Source organism: Carcharodon carcharias, chromosome 5 (assembly GCF_017639515.1).
Source record: "Carcharodon carcharias isolate sCarCar2 chromosome 5, sCarCar2.pri, whole genome shotgun sequence".
In the NCBI taxonomy this organism is placed as follows: Eukaryota; Metazoa; Chordata; class Chondrichthyes; order Lamniformes; family Lamnidae; genus Carcharodon; species Carcharodon carcharias.
This window is the reverse complement of record NC_054471.1, coordinates 179,909,984-179,931,084: the sequence shown is the minus strand read 5'-3', so window position 1 is coordinate 179,931,084 and position 21,101 is coordinate 179,909,984. Positions and strand designations below refer to the sequence as shown.

The following is a 21,101-nucleotide window of genomic DNA, read 5'->3' as shown; positions in this document are numbered from 1 at the left end:
AGCTGCACTTATCCAAGGAAGGGGAGGGTATTCCATCACACTCTTGACTTGTGCCTTAGAGATGATGGACAGGCCTTGGGGAGTTAAGAGGTGAGTTACTTGCTACAGGATTCCTAGTTCTTGTAGCCACAATACTTATGTGGCTAGTCCAGTTCAGTTTCTGGTCAATGGTAACCTCCAGGATGTTAATAGTGGGGAATTCATTGAATGTCAAGGGGCGATGGTTAGATTCTCTCTTGTGGGAAATAGTCATTTTCTGACACTTGTGTGGCACAAATGTTACTTGCCACTTGTCAGCCCAAGCCTGGATATTGTCCAGGTCTTCTTGCATTTGGACATGGACTGATTCAGTATCTGAGGAGTTGCAAATGGTGCTGGACATTGTATATCCCCATTTCTGACCTTATGATGGAAGGAAGGTCATTGATGAAGCAGCTGAAGATGGTTGGGCCTAGGACACTACCCTGAGGAACTCCTGCAGTGATGCCCTAGGACTGAGGTGACTGACTTCCAACAACCACAACCATCTTCCTTTGTGCTAGATATGACTCCAACCAGCAGAGAGTTTTTCCTGATTCCCATTGACTCCAGTTTGGCTAGGGCTCCTTGATCCCACAGTCGGGCAAATGCTGCCTTTGTGTCAAGGACAGTCACTCTCGTCTCACCTCACCTAAGCCATACTCCAAATCCCACTCCCCAATGCTATTAATCCTGTTATTTCTGGTCTGATATGCTGTCATTTGCCAAAACAGCTCCCTAAAATTATCTAAGCCCAGTGATTTCAAAACTGCTGCAAAACACTACAATCTAGCAGATTGTGGTGACAAGAGCAGGTCAGAGGCTGGGAATTCTGTAGACTTTGACTCACTTCATGATATTCCAGTACGGCCAACCTCTACAAAGCACAAGTCAGGAGTGGTGATGGGATATTCTCTACTTGCCTGGGTGAGCATAATACCAACAAAACTCAAGAAACTTGACAACATCCAGGACAAAGCAGCCAGCTTGATCATCGCCCCATCCACCAACTCACATATTGACATCCTCTGCCACCAACGCACAGTGCCAGCACTGTGTACCATTGTACACAGCCTGCTTTCCACAAGGCTGAAGCAGGTTGGCAGCTGGCTAGGGGAGAATAAGAGGCCCTCCAGCTAAGTGGAACCATTTCCTTTCTTAAGCCAGGGGAAGCAGTATAGATCTGCAAAGTCCTCAAAGAAAGTCACAGCCTCCATAGCTGTGAAGTTCCCCCATCACAACTCCCTCCAGTAGAACCCTCCTAAAATTTCCTATCACTTACTTGTGAGCTGAAAGGCATTTACACCGAAAGACCTTCTGCACACTCTTCCTGCATGTACCAAGTAGAAAGAGGACCAGCACCATTTTAAATAAGGCCAAGAGTTTTAAATGCCCCATACTTGGATCTTAAGCCATTGAGTTTCTTTTGCATTCCCTTCACTCACTGCCTGCCTGAAATTCATTCTGAGTTAAAAATTAACCCCTAGGTTTTGTAGTTCGAATACAAGTGCATACTGGAATATCTGCAGTGCCTCACCTACATAGCAGAAAATAATGAACATTGCATTGGATAGTATGTCCGTCCTCTGATTTATCATGGGCAATGCAAGAGGCCTGCCAGTGGGGAAATAAATACAGCTGCAGACACGAATACCGAGGACAGAAAGAGAGAGAGAGAGACAGAGAGACAGAGAAACAGAAGGACAACAGGGTTTTTTCTGTTGTTCCAATTTCATCAATTAATGATATTTATCATTAAGAAAAGAGTGAGCAGCTATGGCAATTTATGGTGGTCGTGAACCCCAAAATTTCAGAAAATAAATCCAGCCAAGGCCGTGTGCCCATGTGTAGATGTCTATCAGATAAACAACCTCTTGACTGTATTTGGTTCAGTGGATGAGCGGCCGGCAGGGGGGATCCTCATGCATCAATGATAGTTGGGGTCCTATGATGTCAATAGGACCCTAATGGCAGTTTAACTGGGTGAGAGAAAAAAATAAATGCTGACGAATGTTGTTCGGGGGTCACAGGGGGTGGGAGAGAAACCCTGGGGGACCTGGTTGAGGTGGTAGAAAAAAAGAGATTGCAAGAAGACATAAACTTGTTGAAGTTGCAGAGAGGGTAAGTTGATAAGGTGATTAAGAAAATGTATGGGATCCTTGCTTTGTAAATAGGATCACTGAGTACAAAATCAAAGATGTCATGCTGAACCTTTATCAATCACTGCTTATATAGGCCTCAGCTGCAGTATGATGTACAATTCTGGTCACTACACTTTGGGAAGGATGTCAAGTCCTAGAGGAGTGTACAGAGGAGGTTTACAGGATGCTACCAGGGATGAGAGACTTCAGTCACGTGGAGAGATTAGAGACGCAGTCCCCTTAGAACAGGGAAGGTTAAACCACAATAATCAAAATTATGAGAGGTTCTAATTGAGTAAGTGGGGAGAAACTGTTTTGTCAGGCAACAAGGCCCGTGACCTGAAGTCGCAGATTTAAAATAATTAGCAAAAGAACTAGAAGGACCATGAAGAGAAGCTTGCACACACAATTGTTAACATCTTGAATGCACTACCTGAAAGATGCTGGAAACAGATGCCACAGGAACTTTCAAAAGGCAGCTGTAATTGAACAAGACTAATTTATAGGCCAGAATTTTAAATTCGACATGCGGGCGCGCGCCCGACACGCCGGAATGTAAAATGATGTGCGGAGATGTCAGGCGTCTGTCCTGACATCACAAACTCGTGCGATATTTCATTCAGCGGGGCGAGCGCCGGTGTCAGCTGCGTGCCCGCCGATAATTAAAAGGCCTACTAAGGCCATTAACAAGGTAATGAAGTTGAATTTTATGCTGCCCGTCCAACCTTACGGTTGGCGGGCAGGCGACAAGGCCAAGCGGCCTTTACGTTTTTTTAGGAAACCTCATCTACGAGCGGGATGAGGTTTCCTAAAGCTAATACTGATGAAATAAAGCCTTTATTTTGAGAATAAAAACATCTCCCATATCATGTGACACAGTCTTTTGTGCGCATGCGCAAACTGCGCGCAAGGCCCGTTCTCCCTCCTCCTCCCCCACCGCCCGCGCAGGTAGCGCTCAGTGCTACCACTCGTGATTCACACTGGGCAGGCCTTAATTGGCCCGGCGATGAAACCGGTGGAACCGCGATGCGGAGCCAATCGTGGGCGGCGGTCCCTGACTGTCCCCGCCCGCTCCTGCTGTAGCCCACCCGCCGAATGTAAAATTCTGGCAATAGTGTTCGAGGGAAAAGCTGGGTTGTGGGGCTACATTAGACAGCTCTTTGAAAAGAGTCAGGAGAGGCATGATGGACCAAATGGCTTCTTTCTGTGCTGTAAGATTCTATGATTCATTGAAAACAGACGAGAAGAGCTGTTGGCAATAGAAGACCTTTTAATATTAGAGTAGAGATACTGCAGAGAGAGAGAACATCTCTTGTTGTAATGAGATTAGAAGGGACAGTTGGTATTGGAGCTTAAGGGCCTCACGTTATAAAGTGACATGTCCTCCAACTTATTGTGAGCAATGCCACTGGAGATCAGTTACATCACGAAATTGATGCTCTAGTGGCTGGCAGCACAATTTTTGTTATCAACAGGCAACAGATTTTCCTATGACTAATCTAGTATATACAGCAGCTAGTTTGGAAAATGATAATTATCTTTGCATATACAAGAAGCAGAACTCAAGATAAAAACACAATATCCACTGGCAGCAGTAGCAGAGTTTGAAGCTTCACAGGCAGCCTGTGGAGACTTTTTGAATTGATTCAAATTGTGACAGCAGCTCTTGCGTACCTAGTATAATAGAAGGACGATGCTGCTCCAGTCACAATTCAGGACTAACAGAGCAGCCACAGTTCTTTGATTCAAGAAAAAGGAGAAGCTGCCACAGAGTTAGCTGACTTCATCAATTCCACTGCTCTTGAATGCTATTAACTGTACTCACACCAGGAGTAAGCGATTGGTGTTCTCTAACCTACCACATAGAATTACAATATCCCATTACTAGTTGGATATCTTTTTTTCCAAAACACTGAAGTTGTCAATGAAGAAAATTGAAGTAACAATTTTGGTATTGTTGTTGTTCTTCTTCCAGATTCTCCACGTATTTACAAACATACGAATCCATGGCAGGAGTAGGCCATTCACCCTCTTGAGCCTGCTCCACCATTCAATAAAATCATGGCTGATCTGATTGTCGCCTCAACTCCACATTCTGCCTACCCCCAATAACCTCTGACTCCTTTGTTAGTCAGGAATCTATCTACCTCTGCCTTAAAAATATTCATTGACCCTGCCTCCACCACTCTCTGAGGAAGAGAGTTCCAAAGGTTCACGACCCTCTGAAAGAAAAAAAATTCTTGCCATCTCTATCTTAAATGGGAGACCCCTTATTTTTAAACTGTGTCCCCCTGGTTCTGGTCTCTCCCTCAAGAGGAAACATCCTTTCAGAATCCACCTTGTAAAGTCTCCTCAGGATTTTATATGTTTCTATTAGATCACCTCTCAATCTTCTAAACTCCACTGGATACAGGCCCAGCCTATCGAACCTTTCCTCATGAGATAACCCCCTCATCCCATGTATCAATTGAGTGAACCTTCTCTGAACTGCTTCTAACGCATATAGAAATTTTCTTAAATTAGGAGACCAAAACTGTACACAGTACTCTAGATGTAGTCTCACCAATGCCTTGTACAACTGTAGCAAAACATCCCTACTTTTATATTCCATTCCCATTGCAATAAATTACAACATTCCATTTGCCTTCCCAATCACTTGCTGTACCTCCAAACTAACTGTTCCTGATTCAAGTACCAGGGCACCCAGACCCTTCTGCACCTCGGAGTTCTGCAATCTCTCCCCATTTAAATAATATGCTGCTATTTTATTCTTCCTGCCAAAGTGGACAAGTTCACATTTTCCCACGTTATACTCCATCTGCCAAATTTTTGCCCACTCAGTTCATCTATCTCAGTCCCTTTGCAGAATCCTAATGTCCTCGTCACAATTTATTTTCTTACCTACCTTTGTGTGATAAGCAAATTTAACAATCATATGCATTCGGTCCCTTCTTCCAAGTTGTCCTTTTTGTAATATAATCATAGATTTTGGTAATTAACTGATTATGGTAATTAACTGATGCTGGGTTTTCTTATCAGCGTCCTTGAATTTAAAGGGACACAGAAATGTTGGAAGGTTTTGATCAGTGTCACATTTATAAGAAAGCGCTGATAAGAAAGCCCAGCATCAGTTAATTGCCATAATACAGATACTATGCAGGACAAGGACATTTGTTCCATCAGTAGCCGGTCAGAAACACTGAGTGAGGGGGTCAGTGGAAAATTCAGAAATGGGTACTCACTGAAGGGGCTGCGCAGAGCATTGCAAGAGAGGATGCAATGACCATTGCCAAAGCATAAAAAAGACAAAAATTGACTTTTTATTAGGCTAATGTTGAATTTCTGCTGTCAGAAATGAGTGAAAAGGGCAAACGTTAATGTTAAAAATGTATGGGAAGAAGCTAAAGGCAACAGCAAATGTGTCATGTGGAATATGTCATATGCCACTGGCTGTGAGTGGTACCTCTATAATCTCATCATCAGACCTTCATCATTAAAATCCTACTCAACAGCATCATGGAAGTGTCATCACAACAACAGCAATGTTTCAAGAAGAAGCACATTACCATCTTCTCAGAGCAACTAGCAATAGGTAATGATACAGCCTTACCAGTATCACTAAGAGCAAATTTTTAAAAATGGTGGGAAATGAGATTGGCCAAACAAGGCTTTAGGGCTGAAAAAGAGTTGACCTATGCTTGCAAGATCTGTTAAGTAAATGATAAGGTACAATTCAAAGTGGGCGTCCAGTAATTGCAGTATCAGATGCTAGGACGGGAGAGATGTGAAATGCTGTTGAAATCATGGATCTACAAAGTTTCCAAGAGTAATGTCATACAAAAAGGAACAGGGTTGTGTCATTTAAGCTAAGGAATACTGATTTCAAAGACCAAACAGCTACACTCCACAATATGTGTAGGGTGTACAGATTTCTGGAAGACCTATTCCGAAGGTCTTCAGAACCACACACAGATGAAGCAAAGAATATAGAGAAAGCCCCATTGTCACTGTTGATATAATAGCCCCAACAAACATTAAATGCAGCTTTGCCAATTCTGACCATATCTTGAGAACAGAATGGGCATTCCTATTGCACAACCACAGAGCCCATAGTGATAACGGTCACTTGTTATTCTGGTTCCATCTGTGATACCTGCATAACAGCAGTGCACAAAATGGTTCATAAATTGCACAAATGTTGCTATTATACTGTAGTTATAACTGGAAAACAGCACTTAGAGCAGGAGTAAAAAATCCAACAAAACAGCAACAAGTTTCATTGGTGATACAAAAGTTGATTATTTGTTCATAATGCTACAACAACAACAACTAGCATTTATACAGTGCCTTCTAATGCAGTAAAATGTCCCGAGGTGCTGCACAGGTGCATTAACAGAAAAAAACACATATATTAAGTCAGGTGAGCAAAAGCTAAGTTGGCCAACAATGATGGAGCAATGAAAATCAGGGATATGCTTGAGGCCAGAATTGGAAGAGTACAGAGATCTCAGAGGGTTATAGGGATGGAGGAAGATGAAGAGCTAGGGAGGGGGCAAGGTCATAGCGGGATTGAAAACGAGGATGAGAATTTTAAAATTGAAGCACTGCCAGACTGGGAACCAATATAGGTCAGTAAACATAAGGGCGATGGCGAACGGGGACTTGGTGCAAGGCAGAAGAGCTTTGAATGAGCCTAGGATTATAGGTGGTGCAAAGCAAGGCTGGCTACAAGAGCGCTGAGATTGTTGGCTCTGGAGGTAGCAAAAACACTGTTGACAGTTGCATCAACAGATGAGTTGAGGCAGGGATTTGGATGGGTCATGTTACAGAGATGGAAATAGGCAGCCTTTGTGATGGAAATGATGTGGGATTGGAAGCTCAGCTCAGAATGAAAAAGGTGGCAAGATCCCAAATAGGCTGGTCCTCCTTGAGACAGTGGCTGGGGGCGGGGGGGTGGGGGGGGGGGGGGGGGGGGGGGGGGGGGGGGGGCGCGGGGGGGGGAGGATACAATCGCTGGTGACAGAATGGAACCCATGGTGGGGGTTAAAGATAAAGGCTTTGGTCTTTCAATGTTTAAATGGAGGAATTTGCTACTCACTAAATGCCAGCCAGGAGGTTTGACAGCACAGAGGCAGTGAAAGGTCAAGAGAGGAGGTGGAGATAGTGCTGGGTTATGTCAGCATGCAAGTGGAACTTGACGTCATGTTTTCGAATGATGCCGCCAAGGGCCAGCACATACATAAGAAATGAGGGAGCCAAGGTTAAAACGTTGTGCACCCCAGAGGCATTTCTGCAAGGGCAGGAAGAGAAACCACTGCAGAGAACTCTCTAATCATAGTTTTCAACTGGACAATGGAGAGGAGCTGTTGGAGGAAGATGGAAAGAGCATGAGGAGATAAGCTAGAGAGGATAATGAGAGCTTGGGGCTGGGATGGGAGAACTTTTGTGGATGTTTGGCATGGTGGATACAGGAAAGTGGGCAGGGGGGTGGTGCTTGTAGCAGAGGCAGCTAAATAGAAAGGGCAGAATTTTTCAGATGGTGGGGACCACCACTCCTGATGGCTACCTCCCAGCCATTTTATGCTCTGTGGAGAGTTAATAGGCTGAAGGTGGGGCTTCTGCCCCTATCTGGGGAGATAGCCCTCCCCCACAGAGCTGCCGGCTAATCTGAGTGGCTGGCAGCTCTCTAGCCCCGGCAGCATCACAGGGAGCAATGGCCACAGCTAAGACTACATCAAGTCCCATAGAACCAAGTGCAGGGAGCACAGGATGCAGAAAAGTTCTGGGGCCTCTCAGCAGGGCTAAGAGGAAGGCCTGATGCGGTTGGGGGAGGGAGGTGGTATGACAAGCGGGCTGAGGATTGGGTTGCAAAGGCCGGAGTTGGGAGAGTGGGGGAGGGACATCCACAGCGGAGCAGATCTTGTATGGCGGTGGTGGGGAGGGGGGGGTGGTGGGGGGGGGGGGGGGGGGGGGGTGGTGGTGGGGGGGGGGGGGGGGGTCCTGACTGGGAAAGGGGGCTTGTGGGGGAGATAGCCCCACTTTCCGCCTAAGTTGTGAGCAGGCTGACCAGCCAGACAGGCCTTATACCTGACCTCCTCCCACCAAACTAAATATTGCAGTTGGGCTGGAAGCGGCTCTTAAATAGGCATTAATTGGCCACTTGGCCTCAATCAGAATGAGGGTGGACAGGCCTGCCTAGCTTCGCCCACTGCACCACCGCCCTCCTCACCTCCCATAAAATCGCTGCTAGGTTGGGACATGCGGGAAAGCAGTGGGAAGGACATCCGCAGAATTTTACAGGCCCCACCCCACACTTGCAAACCCGACAGCAAGGCACTGTAAAATCCTGCCCATTGTCTCGGTTTTAACGACAAAGAATTACATGAGCTCCTCCCACTTTTGTTGGAGGTGATGGGACGAGGGGGCTGAGGAAGGAAAATGGCTGACAGTTGAGAAAAGAAACCAGGGTTAACTTTGAATTCCCAGACGATGCTGGATGCAGTGAGTAGTTTTGGAAGAGGAGAACAGAGCGATTAGTGCTTGATGTAGTCTTACCAAATGTATGAATAAGCCGGTTGTGTGCCATATGGGTGCAGAAATTATCCCAGTTCTCCTAAAAGCCATCCACTATAGTCATTCTTCTTCAAATAATGTAAGCACTGTGGAGTGCTGAACAATAATCACATCACAGCTGCTTCTTGGATAAGTGCCACTGATGTGCATGATGCTATTTTGTGACAAGATCATATCTGTAATTATAAACAGAAAAGGTCTATACTCAAAGGTCGGGGATTGATTTATAGAGCACTGATGTCAAATTGGTAGCATGTCCAATGCTTCACACTGATGTAAATATTACCATCCAGTGAAATCTATATGTTCTGTCCAGCTGATATTTCCCTTACGAAAGGAAAGGTTATGGATGTGTTGTTCCTTGAAAACATATAATCTTTACTTGCTTGATACATGTGTGTGCACTTCAGACTGTCTAATGGTAGATGCCTCCTTTCTGGCTTGGCAGATCCTGTAACATAATTTAGATAATGCTTGCAAGTCATTGAGTAGCAGGTGGCAAAACTCTGTGACAACATGATTTGTGAAACCAAGGACCACCAGTCTCCTTTGACAGATCCAGTTCTGTGTGAAGTGGTCTAAATCCAGGTCCTGCAGCAATAATAGGTGCGACTAAATTGTAACATCTCTGGTGTCCCTGCACCTGCATTTGTTGGTTCCTCACAAATTCCCCTTCTGCACCCCCACTCACACTCTGGAGATTTACTGTGAAATCTTTTGAAAGGTAATTTATTTATGAGGTCATGCACCAACTGCAAAGTTGCACCTTTTGTACCAATTTTGTCCATCAAAAAAATGAGCACCCTTAAAATCGGTTGTCCACAATTAGACATCCAATTTTCCATCTGTGCTTATCCCCAGCAGGCCTTCAAACAGTAGAAAATTGGGCCCTAAATTGAATATAATTGTTTTATTGATGAGAGAACCTTATGGGTGTGGGAGAATTTCATAGATTTCTCCCTTAAAACTACAATTAACTGAAACTCAGATTTCAACTCATGCTGGACATCATTTAAGAAAACAACTAAATTATTACATCTCCAACAAAATTAATTACTTAGCTTATCTTTATTAATGGGCATGTATTAAATAGAATATTAAAGTTAAAAAATGCTGTAATTTGCCAAATATTTGCTGTTTGGAATCCCACTACATATGACATGACTATGATGAACCTTTACGTTTACAGATGTTGGTTGTTTAATACAAAATACTTAAAATTTATTCCTTAAACTTGCAATATATTAACAATATCATTGCCATTTTAGTGCTGATTATGCTTTGAAACTAAGATTTGCACTTGAGTGGTGCAAGTTGGCAGGAGAAAATTTAAACTGCTTTTTCTGCATTACTCTGTACTTAAGTAAAGGGAAACTGTTTAATCTGTATTTAGTCACATATATGCCTGTTTTTTCTCATGTTACTTCAACAATCCAAACAGATTACAAGTTGAAACAGGGAACCTGGCAAAGATTTAACAGGTTTATTTCCTTAAATGTAAAATTTTCATTTTTAATGAAGGAAAATTACTCATTTTCACATTAATGTAATTGCAAATGTTATTACCAGACCACTAACATGATGGCACACTGTCAGTCTAGTTGTGCATATTTGCAGTAACTTAACATAGCCCAGGCCTAAGTTTTTGTGTGTTGGCAGTAACACAACTAGACCAAGACTATCCCACTTTGTCCAGTGTGTCTTGAGTTGAATCATTTCTTCTATACCCTGGGACCAAATGTATTTTATGAAATATGTGATTTACAGATATTTTCTCAGTTTGAGATATAATCCATACACCAAGCATTCTGCTGGCATATACTCCACAGGTGCCCAATTCACTTATTTGCAATGGAGAGTTAGGATTCCGTACATTGGCAAAAATCACAAAAACGTCTAAAGAAAAATGGAAAAAGGTCCAAGTTGCCAATATGACTGAAGAAGAATGAAAATGAAGCCAGGAACAAAACCTCACAATCATTACTTGTGATAGAATACATAACAATAAAGTAAAACTCATTCACTGAATATGCCATCCACCACATAAATCCTCACCACCTGTCAGATGGTTGCAAGAATGTATGCAGCCAAAGTGGCAAATTATTCAGCATTTGTGCTCCTTCTCCTCTATTTAACCATTTTGTGTTGTAATCTATGGTGCCACAAATGAGAAATTCAGCAGTAATGTCACTTCAGATCTACTTGCCACCAGGGGTATGAGATCCAGCTGAAATCAGAGTACTGTTTCTCTTCACTGCTAATGAAAATCTTAATGTTATTAAATATGTTAATGTTATTGTTTTTACCAATGTTAAAAAATGTCTGTTCAGTAGCTCAGATTTTCGTCTTTCAGGGAAGTGGGCAGGTAAGTGGAGTGAGGCAGATAATTAACCATGATCATGTTAAATGGTAGAGCAGGCTCAAGAGGCTGTATAGTCTGCACCTGCTCCTATTTCTTATGGTCTCCGAAGGGTTTTGTGCATCACTGGATCATGGAATTGGTCTAATGTAAGGTGAACCAACAATGCAATCTGAATTTCGTTTCACAATGGTGATCTTGCTCTAATTACTGTAAAAAAATAAATACGATTCATTGCCTAAAATAAAATACTGCAGCCTGATTTGATCAAATAATAATACAAATACTGGCATAAGTGCATTGAAACCATTTTTACTACACACATTATTATATAATTCAATTCCAAACAAGCATGACTTATCTTTTGCTTTACCAGTAATTTTTGCATTTTCTTCTCTTCCAGTGTATTAAAGAGTTAACCACATTGCTTGCTGTAAAACAGTAAAATAACGCTGTGCATGTAATCTGACTATTAACACAATAGGAAAGAGATTGTCTATGCTGGCCTGGAATTTTAAAAGAATGTTTTCTTTATCATGATTAATTGCTGCAATAATTCTGCTATAGTTTCAGTTGTGTAATTACAGCTGTGCAGCCAATATCTTCTTTTATTTCCATTGATATCAAGAGCAGTGTCAGAATTCTGCACCCCAAAAGCATTCAGTTAAAGAAAAGGATTGTATAATTTTCTGAGCAAGTTACTCAGTGCAAAAGTCTTAAAATAGAAAGCAACTGTTTAGTACTGTTACCCAAATGGTCAAATTGGATAGTTTTCCTCTTTGAAAGTTCAGTAAAAAGTCAATTGCATCTAAAAGAAGCACTATTCTTTGTCTGCTACCTAAATTTGGCATATTCCCCTTTTCGAGCAGGATTAATTGTGTGTTTTAGAGTCAACCTGGTAGTATGTGAGGTTTTTATTCCAAAAATTAGCATGGTACAAAATATACAAGAGCAGCCACAGTGGGTGTTTTTTTTCTCTCTGGATGTGGTTATAAATTGTAATTCCTTTTGGCAAGGGATAATGTTCCCCCTCCTCTACTAAAACATTGTGCAATCTATAGGAAAATGTGCTCAGTTCTTGTTTCAGATTATTTACTAACCATTGGTCAATAACTGTCCTTGAACTTGACGTCCTTGAATTGAATGACAAGTCTCATTGATTAGATTGGGGGAGGCAGTGGCAAAGTGATATTGTCACTAGACTAATAATCCATACACTGAGGGTAATGCTCTGGGGACCCAGATTTGAATCCCACCATGGCAAATGGTAGAATTTGAATTCAATAAAATATCTAGGAATTAAAAGTCTAATGATGATCATGAAACCATTGTCGATTGCCATAAAAACCCATCTGGTTCACTAATGTCCTTCAGGGAAGGAAATCTGCAGCCTTTACCTGGCCTGACCTACAGGTGACTCCAGACCCACAGCAATGTGGCTGACTCTTACATGCCCTCTAACATGGCCCAGCAAGCCACTCAGTTGAAGCAAACTGCTAAAAACAAGTCAATAAGGAATGAATCTGGATGGGCCACCCGGCATCAATCTAAGCACTGGAAATGTCAATGACAAACTCAGCCCTATAAACACTGCAAAGTCCTCCTTACTATCATCTGGGGGTTAGTGCCAAAATTTGGAGAGCTGTCTCAGCAGCCTGACATAGTCATTCTCACAGAATCATATCTTACAGATAATGTCCCAAACTCCACCATCACCATCCCTGGGTATGTCCTGTTCCATAGGCAGGACAGACCAAGCAGAGCTGACAGTACACTGGTATACAGTTGGGAGGGAGTTGCCCTGGGAGTCTTCAACATAGACTCCGAATCCTATGAAGACTCATGATGCCAAGTAAAACATGGGCAAGGAAATCTCTTGCTCATTACCACGTACCGCCCTCCCTCAGCTGATGAATCAGTGCTCCTCCATGTTGAACACCACTTGGAGGAAGCATTGAGGGTGGCAAGGGCACAGAATGTACTCTGTGTGGCAGTCTTCAAAGTCCATCACCAAGAGTGGCTCGGTAGCACCACTACTGACCAAGCTGGCCGAGTCCTAAAGGCCATAGCTGCTAGACTGGGTCTGTGGCAGGTGGTGAGGGAACCAATGAGAGGGAAAAACATACTTGCCCCCATCCTCACCAACCTACCTGCCACAGATGCATCTGTCCATGACAGTATCGATAGGAGTGACCACCGTACAGTCGTTGCCGAGACAAAGTCCCATCTTTCATTAAAGATACACTCCATCGTGTTGTGTGGCACTACCACTGTGCCAATTGGGATAGATTTCGAATAGGTCTAGCAATTCAAGACTGGGCAACCACGAGGTGCTGTGGGTCATCAGCAGCAACAGAATTGTACTCAATCACAATCTGTAACCTCATGGCCCAGCATATCCCCCAATCTACTGTTACCACCAAGCCAGGGGATCAACCCTGGTTCAATGAAGAGTGCAGGAGGGCATGCCAGGAGCAGCACCAGGCATACCTAAAAATGAGGTGTCAACCTGGTGAAGCTGCAGCACAAGACTACTTGTGTGCCAAACAGCATAAGCATCAAGCAATGGACAGATCTAAGCTCTGCAGTCCTGCCACATGCAGTCGTGAATGAAACAACTCATTGGAGGAGGAGCCTCCACAAATACCCCATCCTCAATGATGGAGGAGCCCAGCACATCACTGCAAATGATAAAGCTGAAGCATTTGCACCAATCCTCAGCCAGAAGTGCCAAGTGGATGAACCATCTCGGCCTCCTTCAGAGATCTCCAGCATCACAGATGTCAGTCTTCAGCCAATTTGATTCACTCCACATGATATCAAGAAACGGCTGAACGCACTGGACACTGCAAAGGCTTTGGGTTCTGAGAATATTCTGGCAATAGTACTGAAGACATCTGCTGCAGAACTTGCCGCACCCCTAGTCAAGCTGTTCCACTACAGCTACAACAAGGCATTTACCCAGCAATGTGGAAAATTGTCCAGGTGTGTCCTGTACGTAAAAGGCAGGACAAATCCAGCCAGGCCAATTACAATTCAGTCTACTCTCAATCATCAGCAAAGTGATGGAAGGGGTCATCAACAGTGCTATCGAGCAGCACTTGCTTAGCTATAACCTGCCTCCTGATGCTCAGTTAGGGTTCTGCCAGGGCCACTCAGCCCCTGACCTCATTACAGCCTTGGTTTAAACATGGACTAGAGAGCTGAACTCAGGCGGTGATGTGAGATTGACTGCTCTTGACATCAAGATTGCATTTGGCCAAGTGTAGCATCAGGGAGCCCTAGCAAAACTGGAGTCAATGGGAATCAGGGGGAAAAGTCTCCACTGGTTGGAGTCATACCGAGCACAAAGGAAGATGGTTATGGTTATTGGAGGTCGATCTCTCAGTTCCAGGACATCACTGCAAGAGTTCCTCAGGGTAGTGTCCTAGGCCCAACCATCTTCAGCTGCTTCATCAATGACCTACCTTCCATCATAAGGTCAGAAGTGGGGATGCTCGCTGATGATTGCATAATGTTCGGCACCATTCGCAACTCCTCAGATACTGAAGCAGTCCATGTCCAAATGCAGTAAGACCTGGACAATATCCAGGCCCGGGCTAACAAGTGCCAGACAATGACCATCTCCAACAAGGGAGAATCTAACCATCGCCCCTTGACATTCAATGGCACTACCATCGCTAAATCTTCCACTATCAATGTCCCGGGGGTTACCATTAACCAGAAACTGAACAGGACTAGCCATATACTGTGGCTACAAGGGCAAGTCAGAGGCTAGGAATCCTGTGACAAGTAACTCACCTCCTGACTCCCCAAAGCCTGTCCACCATCTACAAAGCACAAGTCAGGAATGTGATGAAATGCTCCCCACTTGCCTGGATGAGTGCAGCTCCAACAACACTTAAGAAGCTTGACACCACTTGATTGGCACCACATCCACAAACATTCACACCCTCCACCACCGACACACAGTAGCAGAAGTGTGTATGATCTACAAGATCATTAAGGCTCCTTAGGCAGCACCTTCCAAACCCATGACCACTACATCTAGAAGGACAAGGGCAGCAGATAGATGGGAATGCTACCATCTGCAAGTTCCCCTCCAAGTCACTCACCATCCTGACTTGGAAATATATCACCATTCCTTAAATGTGACTGGGTCAAAATCCTGGAACTCCCTCCCTAACAGCACTGTGTATGTGCCTACACCATATGGACTGCAGCGGTTCAAGAAGGCAGCTCACCACCACCTACTCAATGGAAATTAGGGATGGACAATAAATGCTGGCCTAGCCAGCAACACTCACACCCCTTGAATTAATAAATAAAGATTAGAATACCGAAGTATCAATCCTGGGATTTCTTCAGAAAATAAAAACCTTTGAAGCATGTCACCAATTTCCTGGTAATTTAAAAGGTTTGCTTTTCTGTTGTGTGTGTGAAAATCCCAAAAATGATGACAGAACATTAAACCCTTTTCCTCTGAATTGTAGGTTTTAAGCATAATACTTTGTGTGACCATATGTCCAGGATTTTGACCTGTATGCTATGTTCATGGAATTTAGAGCACATTTAAAAAAAAATTGTTTACATTTTTGTTACATCTACAGCAAAGAAATAATGTTCCTCCTACATTTATTACTCTAGGATCATATTTCCCCCTCAGTGTTAATTTCCATAAAAAGTGGACAAGAAGTGAAGAATACCAGTAGAAAACAACAAGTGTCAACTGTTACTAAGTATTGCTTGCAGCCTGAAGCAGGGGTAAGAAAAATAGTGGAAATATTGCTTCTTGAGAGTTTTCTTGAGGACTGTGAATACCTTGTTAAACATTAATCATGAAAAAATCTGGCAAACTTTTGCAAAGATGTTTGAGTTTTGATGGTGTTGTCTTTCACATGACATGCTAAGTCAAGGCTTTGTCAGTGAAGCTCAACACAAATTGAAGGAACAGCACCTCATTTTCCAACTAGGCACTTTACAGTCTTCCGGACTTAATATTGAGTTCAACAATTTCAGATCATGAGCTCACTCCTCCACCCCACCCCCTTTCCAATCCCCCTTTTTCCAGTAATTTATAATTTTTTTACAACTATATTTTTTTTCTTTTCCCTCCCATTTTTAAATTTATTTCGATCTATTGTTTCATCTCCACCTTTTAGCCCATTTCGATCGATCCCTCCCCCCCTCCCCCCCCATCCGCACTAGGGCCATCTACCACTAGCCTGCTTCCCTTTATGTCCCCATTAGCTCATCCTTTAGATAATATCACCACCAACACCCCTTTATCCTTTTGTCTATGACATCTTTGGCAGTCTCTTCTTGACCTCCACCTATCACCGGCCCCCTATCAAGCTCTCCTGTCCCACCCCCTTCTACCAGCTTATATTTCATCTCATTTCTATATGGCTTAGTTCTGATGAACATCAAAACATCAACTGTATCCCTCTCCGCTGATGCTGTCAGGCCTGCTGAGTTTCTCCAGGTATTTTTGTTTTTGTTCTTTGTCTGCCTTCTCCAGTTCAAATATCCCACAACTGTATTTCAAGAGTAACATTGTTCTCTTAATAAAAATACCTTGTGCTGGAAAAACTCAACAGGTCTGGTAGCATCTGTGGAGAGAGAAACAGTACATTTTGAGTCCAATATGATTCTTCTTTGGAACCAAAGAAGAGCCATATTGGACTCAAAATATTAACTGTTTCTCTCTTCACAGACTTTCTAGCCAAGGGAAACCCTCTTGAGATCTACCCGGTCAAGTCCTGTCAGAACCCTGCATGTTTCAATGGGATCACCTCTCATTCTTTGAAACCCCAATCTACACAATCTCTTTTCATAGGTCTATTCTCCCCTCCCAGGATTCCATCTAGTGAACCTTTGTTGCACTTCGCATCTGCCCCTCCCCCCCCCCCCCCCTCCCACCCCCCCCCCCCCCCCCCCCCCAACCCAAGGCAAGGTTTATTGAGAAAAATAACCAAGATATAATTTATTTTAGGCAACATTAGCTCATTAGCCAATAATCATTAGTGTCTTAATGGTCCTGGAATCTGGGAATTTGCCTACTGAACAACAGTGACTGCAGTTAAAAAGGTAGCGGAACATCTTGGGGATATGAAAAGCAAAATATAAACCTTCACAAACTTATGGAAGCCAGAAGGTCTTTTTTGACAAAGGTGCAAGTCAGCTCCTGAAGTGGAACTTAACTCAAGACTAGGGAAAAGCTCTTAAAGACAAGATTTGTAATAACAGTTACTGAGGACTGACGCTTTTGCAGTTAGTTGAGAGGTGGGGGTTTAGATAAACGTGCAAAATTAATTTACATAAAAAATACATGAAATTGTTTTAATACATCAATCATCGTACTATACTAGTAATGTGTCAAAAATACTGATGTCACATCAACGTGTGTACATAGCTTCTTGTTTTCAGAGAAGAGCAACAATCAATTGAGTAACCAGTGGCGCCCTCTGGTAAAAACCTGGCGATAATACAAACATGTTATTTTCGCTTCACGTTTCTGCGTCTATATATGAATATTCTGGAAATACTTCTCACGGCTGCAATAATAATAATAGAACAATCAAACAATGATCATGGCAACCGCTGTGTTCTGAAACGTAGCTGATTCCTAGCAGGAACTCTGCTGTTACAGTTGAATACGTAACGTCGATGATCAGCAAACGTGTAGATAGATATTTCATATGACATACCGCAAATACAATTAAATTGAACATAGCCAAACATCTAAACGCAATCGTAATAAAAAAGTGGTCCTATAATAATCAAAGAACTGGTTTATTACATAAATGTAGACACATGTTTAAGATGTTATAACACAAGTTATAAAAAATGACAGCTACTCCGCTATAAAGCAACAGTACAGATAGTGTTATTGCTTGTTATGGATCAAAATTACTATAATTCGTTAATAACTCGGTTATAAATGCACGATTGCTAATAATTTTGGACAGAGAAGCAGCATGGCAATCCCTAATCTAATATTTTAACGCCACCTAGGAGTGATAAAAAGCCGCTTGCATTATTCAATTTAATCAGTTTGAAAAAAATCCACATATTATCTTCGGCACATCTCATAACAGCTTTACGAAATTGAATTTATGATTTTTACTGACAGCAGAATGAACGAGACATCTGCCATCCCGAAAGTGATGGCATCCTTTCCAACACAAATTACAAAGGCTTGTCTGGAGCCCGGCTGGGAACCTTATTTACATCAGATGACACTTCTTGCTAGACTGCAAACCTGCAGCGTGGGTATTCCGACTGGAAAGTTTCAAGCAATCACTGATAAGCTGCAAATGAGCTATCCGAAAACCTTCCTGTAAGCAGTTGATCTGCATTTTACCTTATGTAGAGAGAAAAGCTAGGCAGAGAGAGAAAGAGACAGCTAACAGGGTTCGGCGTTTTTTCTACATCTTCCAACTCTATTTGCGATGATCCCCTAATTATCTTTCTTTATTGCATTTCGCTCCAATGCGGAAACCATTTACCTCTTTCGTGCAGCGCTGTCAATTCTAAATTTCACGGTGAACGCTTTCATACCTCAATGAAAATTCCTTTGGATGTTTGATGCAGCAAAATGCCCAGTGGCCATACTGTGCAAACATCATTACCAACCCAAATCTACTACTGTATCTGGCTTCACTATTACTATACCCAAATCAATAAAGATCAATGGAAAAAGCACTTCATTCATTTGAGCAATAAAGGCAGTTGCGCATAAAACCAAATGCTACAGCAACTGACAACGATTTTGTCTGATATTTAGTACTTATGGACAAGCCAGTCCTTCCACTTATTATTCTGTTTGACACTGAGTTGCAATTTTAGAGCCGCATCGACATTTGATGTTATATTCGGAAAGCTGTATTGATTTGCCCACGGATTTGAACACAATAATGTTGCTATTGAGTTTTAAGGACATTTCACACGGATATCACAAAAAAAATCCTGGCATTGTTCTAAGAGGTACACATTAATATAAAATCATGGGACTTCTGAGCGCGTTCACGGGAATCAATCTGTTCACATGCCAATGCACAAAATTCCATGCCGTTCAGATTGCTTGTCAGTGATCAAATTTGCAGGAAGTATTCCGCGGTCGCTTCGGGCCACTAAAATAATCTGAAAAACTTCACCTTTTGAGAGCAAATCTCGCCAGTCATGACTTGCATTGCTTTAAAACCTCTTAAAATATATAATTCGAAAAAGCTGCTTAGAGTTCAGCAGAAGCGTCAGACTACCAGTTACGTGATAGTCTTTCTTAAATTTACTCCTAAATCTTAGCCCTGCAAAACAAAAACCCCTCTCGATGTTAACGGGAAAGATGTTTGTACAGTGTTCTAAGTTGCACATGTCTTTATCCCAACCCAATAGCTGATGCTTTAACTTATAACTGTCACCCAAGTCCATATATGATGGGACTGGAATCATTCCTGTTTTTAATTATGATACGAGTGTTTGTTTTAACCCCTCATTAGTGCACATCAGAAATAATAATGACTTTTTGTATTGATGCAAAACATGAAGGAAATCTAAGTAGCACTGTTTTTCATCATCATCCTCGTCAGTATAAAAATATTCCTCAGAAACAACGTATCTTCGTGGGGTTTTTTTATATTTAAAAAGGTGAGAGATATTGTCTTTCTAGAAATATAGCAAGCCTGTTGGAGGTGGCGGGCGGGGAGGCAGTGGTAATACTATTGGAACGCGCTTTGAGTCTTGAGCCACGAGATCCACTTAAGGTGTTGCTTTTGGATGATCACTTCAACCTTTGTTAACAGACAAACATTTCCTTTGCTACATTCACCATGAGGAGTGAAAGAACTATTTGCTCTTTCTGACCATCAAAGCGCAGACCACGATGCTTTATCATCTGGTGCATTGCTAAGCATCTTCTCTCCGGCGTGCTTCTAAGTGTTTTATCCAGGCTGCCGAACAAATAATGATGCGTATTTGCTCTAGAGTTCTTGCTCATGCTTTTTTTTGCAGCCACGCAACTGCGAATCACAACCTAGGGCTGAATTACGGTAGGAAATGACATGCATCTTGCACCGATTAATTGCTTTCCAGCTAATTGTTTCTGACTGATAACCAAGATGCACCTTCATAACCAGAAAGGGCAAACATGCATATACCATCCAACTTGGTTTCTCCCATGCTGATATTTGCGTTAGACATGGTACTGTAGTTAATTCATTCACTCCAAGATGCCAGTTTCGTGCTCGATTTTAAAGTGAAAGTGAAAACCTCTGATGATCCCTGTTTCAATCGATATTTCAGCCAGCATGGATGTCATTTTATATTACATGGTCATGCCAGATTTACTGATGGTAGCTTTAGGCAACATTGCACAGCTTAGGGAAAAGCTATGGGATTTTAAAAAGGCGAATTTAAGCAATCTCAATCGGCATGCGCATGGTGCAATTTTTTTTTCCGTCCAATGCAACATCCACTTACCTTTGTAGGTGAAACTGTGGTGGAAAAAAAATCTGCAATTAGTTTTCTTTGCTAGATCCGTAATCAGTTGCGTCCTACCATTCGAGTTAATAGCAATTGGAAGCGGGTAGATCACAGTGTTTGATGCAGGTCCAGTCGATCTGTATGTATGTATGTGCAACAAGGCTCGCGTCAGCTCTGGGTTATGGGGTGCTGCTAAGGCAGGAAGGAGTATGAGCGTCAGTCCCCGTGCATCATACACTCCATATATTCGCTTTCTTTTAGAAGTAGTAACGTGGTTAGTTGATGTCATATGGTCTGAGTCTGCGCGACTCGCAGCAGTCCGCCTACCGTGCAGGAGCTGCTGCTGCTGCCGGAGATGGTCAGTTTCAGCCGTGCTGCCGGTGTGACAGTGGTGTTCAAATGCAAGAGAAAGGAAGCGTTCAAATTCTGGGACCACAACAGTTCCCTTTAAAAATGCTTTTACGGGCATTCCAAAATCCAACCCATCACATCTCCGATTCCACAATGTGCAACAATTGCACTCATAT

The 21,101-nt window shown here is 42.7% G+C and overlaps 1 protein-coding gene across 2 annotated transcripts in view; it reads right to left on the bottom strand.

The window, feature by feature from the left end:
* LOC121278092 (visinin-like protein 1) overlaps positions 1-20,836 on the bottom strand; it is a 138,004-nt gene extending 117,168 nt beyond the window's left edge. Inside the window, exon 1 of one of the 2 annotated variants that reach the window (XM_041188155.1) lies at positions 20,572-20,836. Coding sequence is in view for 1 of the 2 variants with exons in the window: in XM_041188153.1 (XP_041044087.1) it covers positions 8,715-8,745 (31 nt within the window). In the remaining variant the exon portion in view is untranslated. Of the gene's footprint in view, positions 1-8,714; positions 8,757-20,571 lie in introns of those variants that run through there. The other variant, XM_041188153.1, reaches the window with a different exon arrangement.
* Positions 20,837-21,101: the final 265 nt, after the last annotated feature.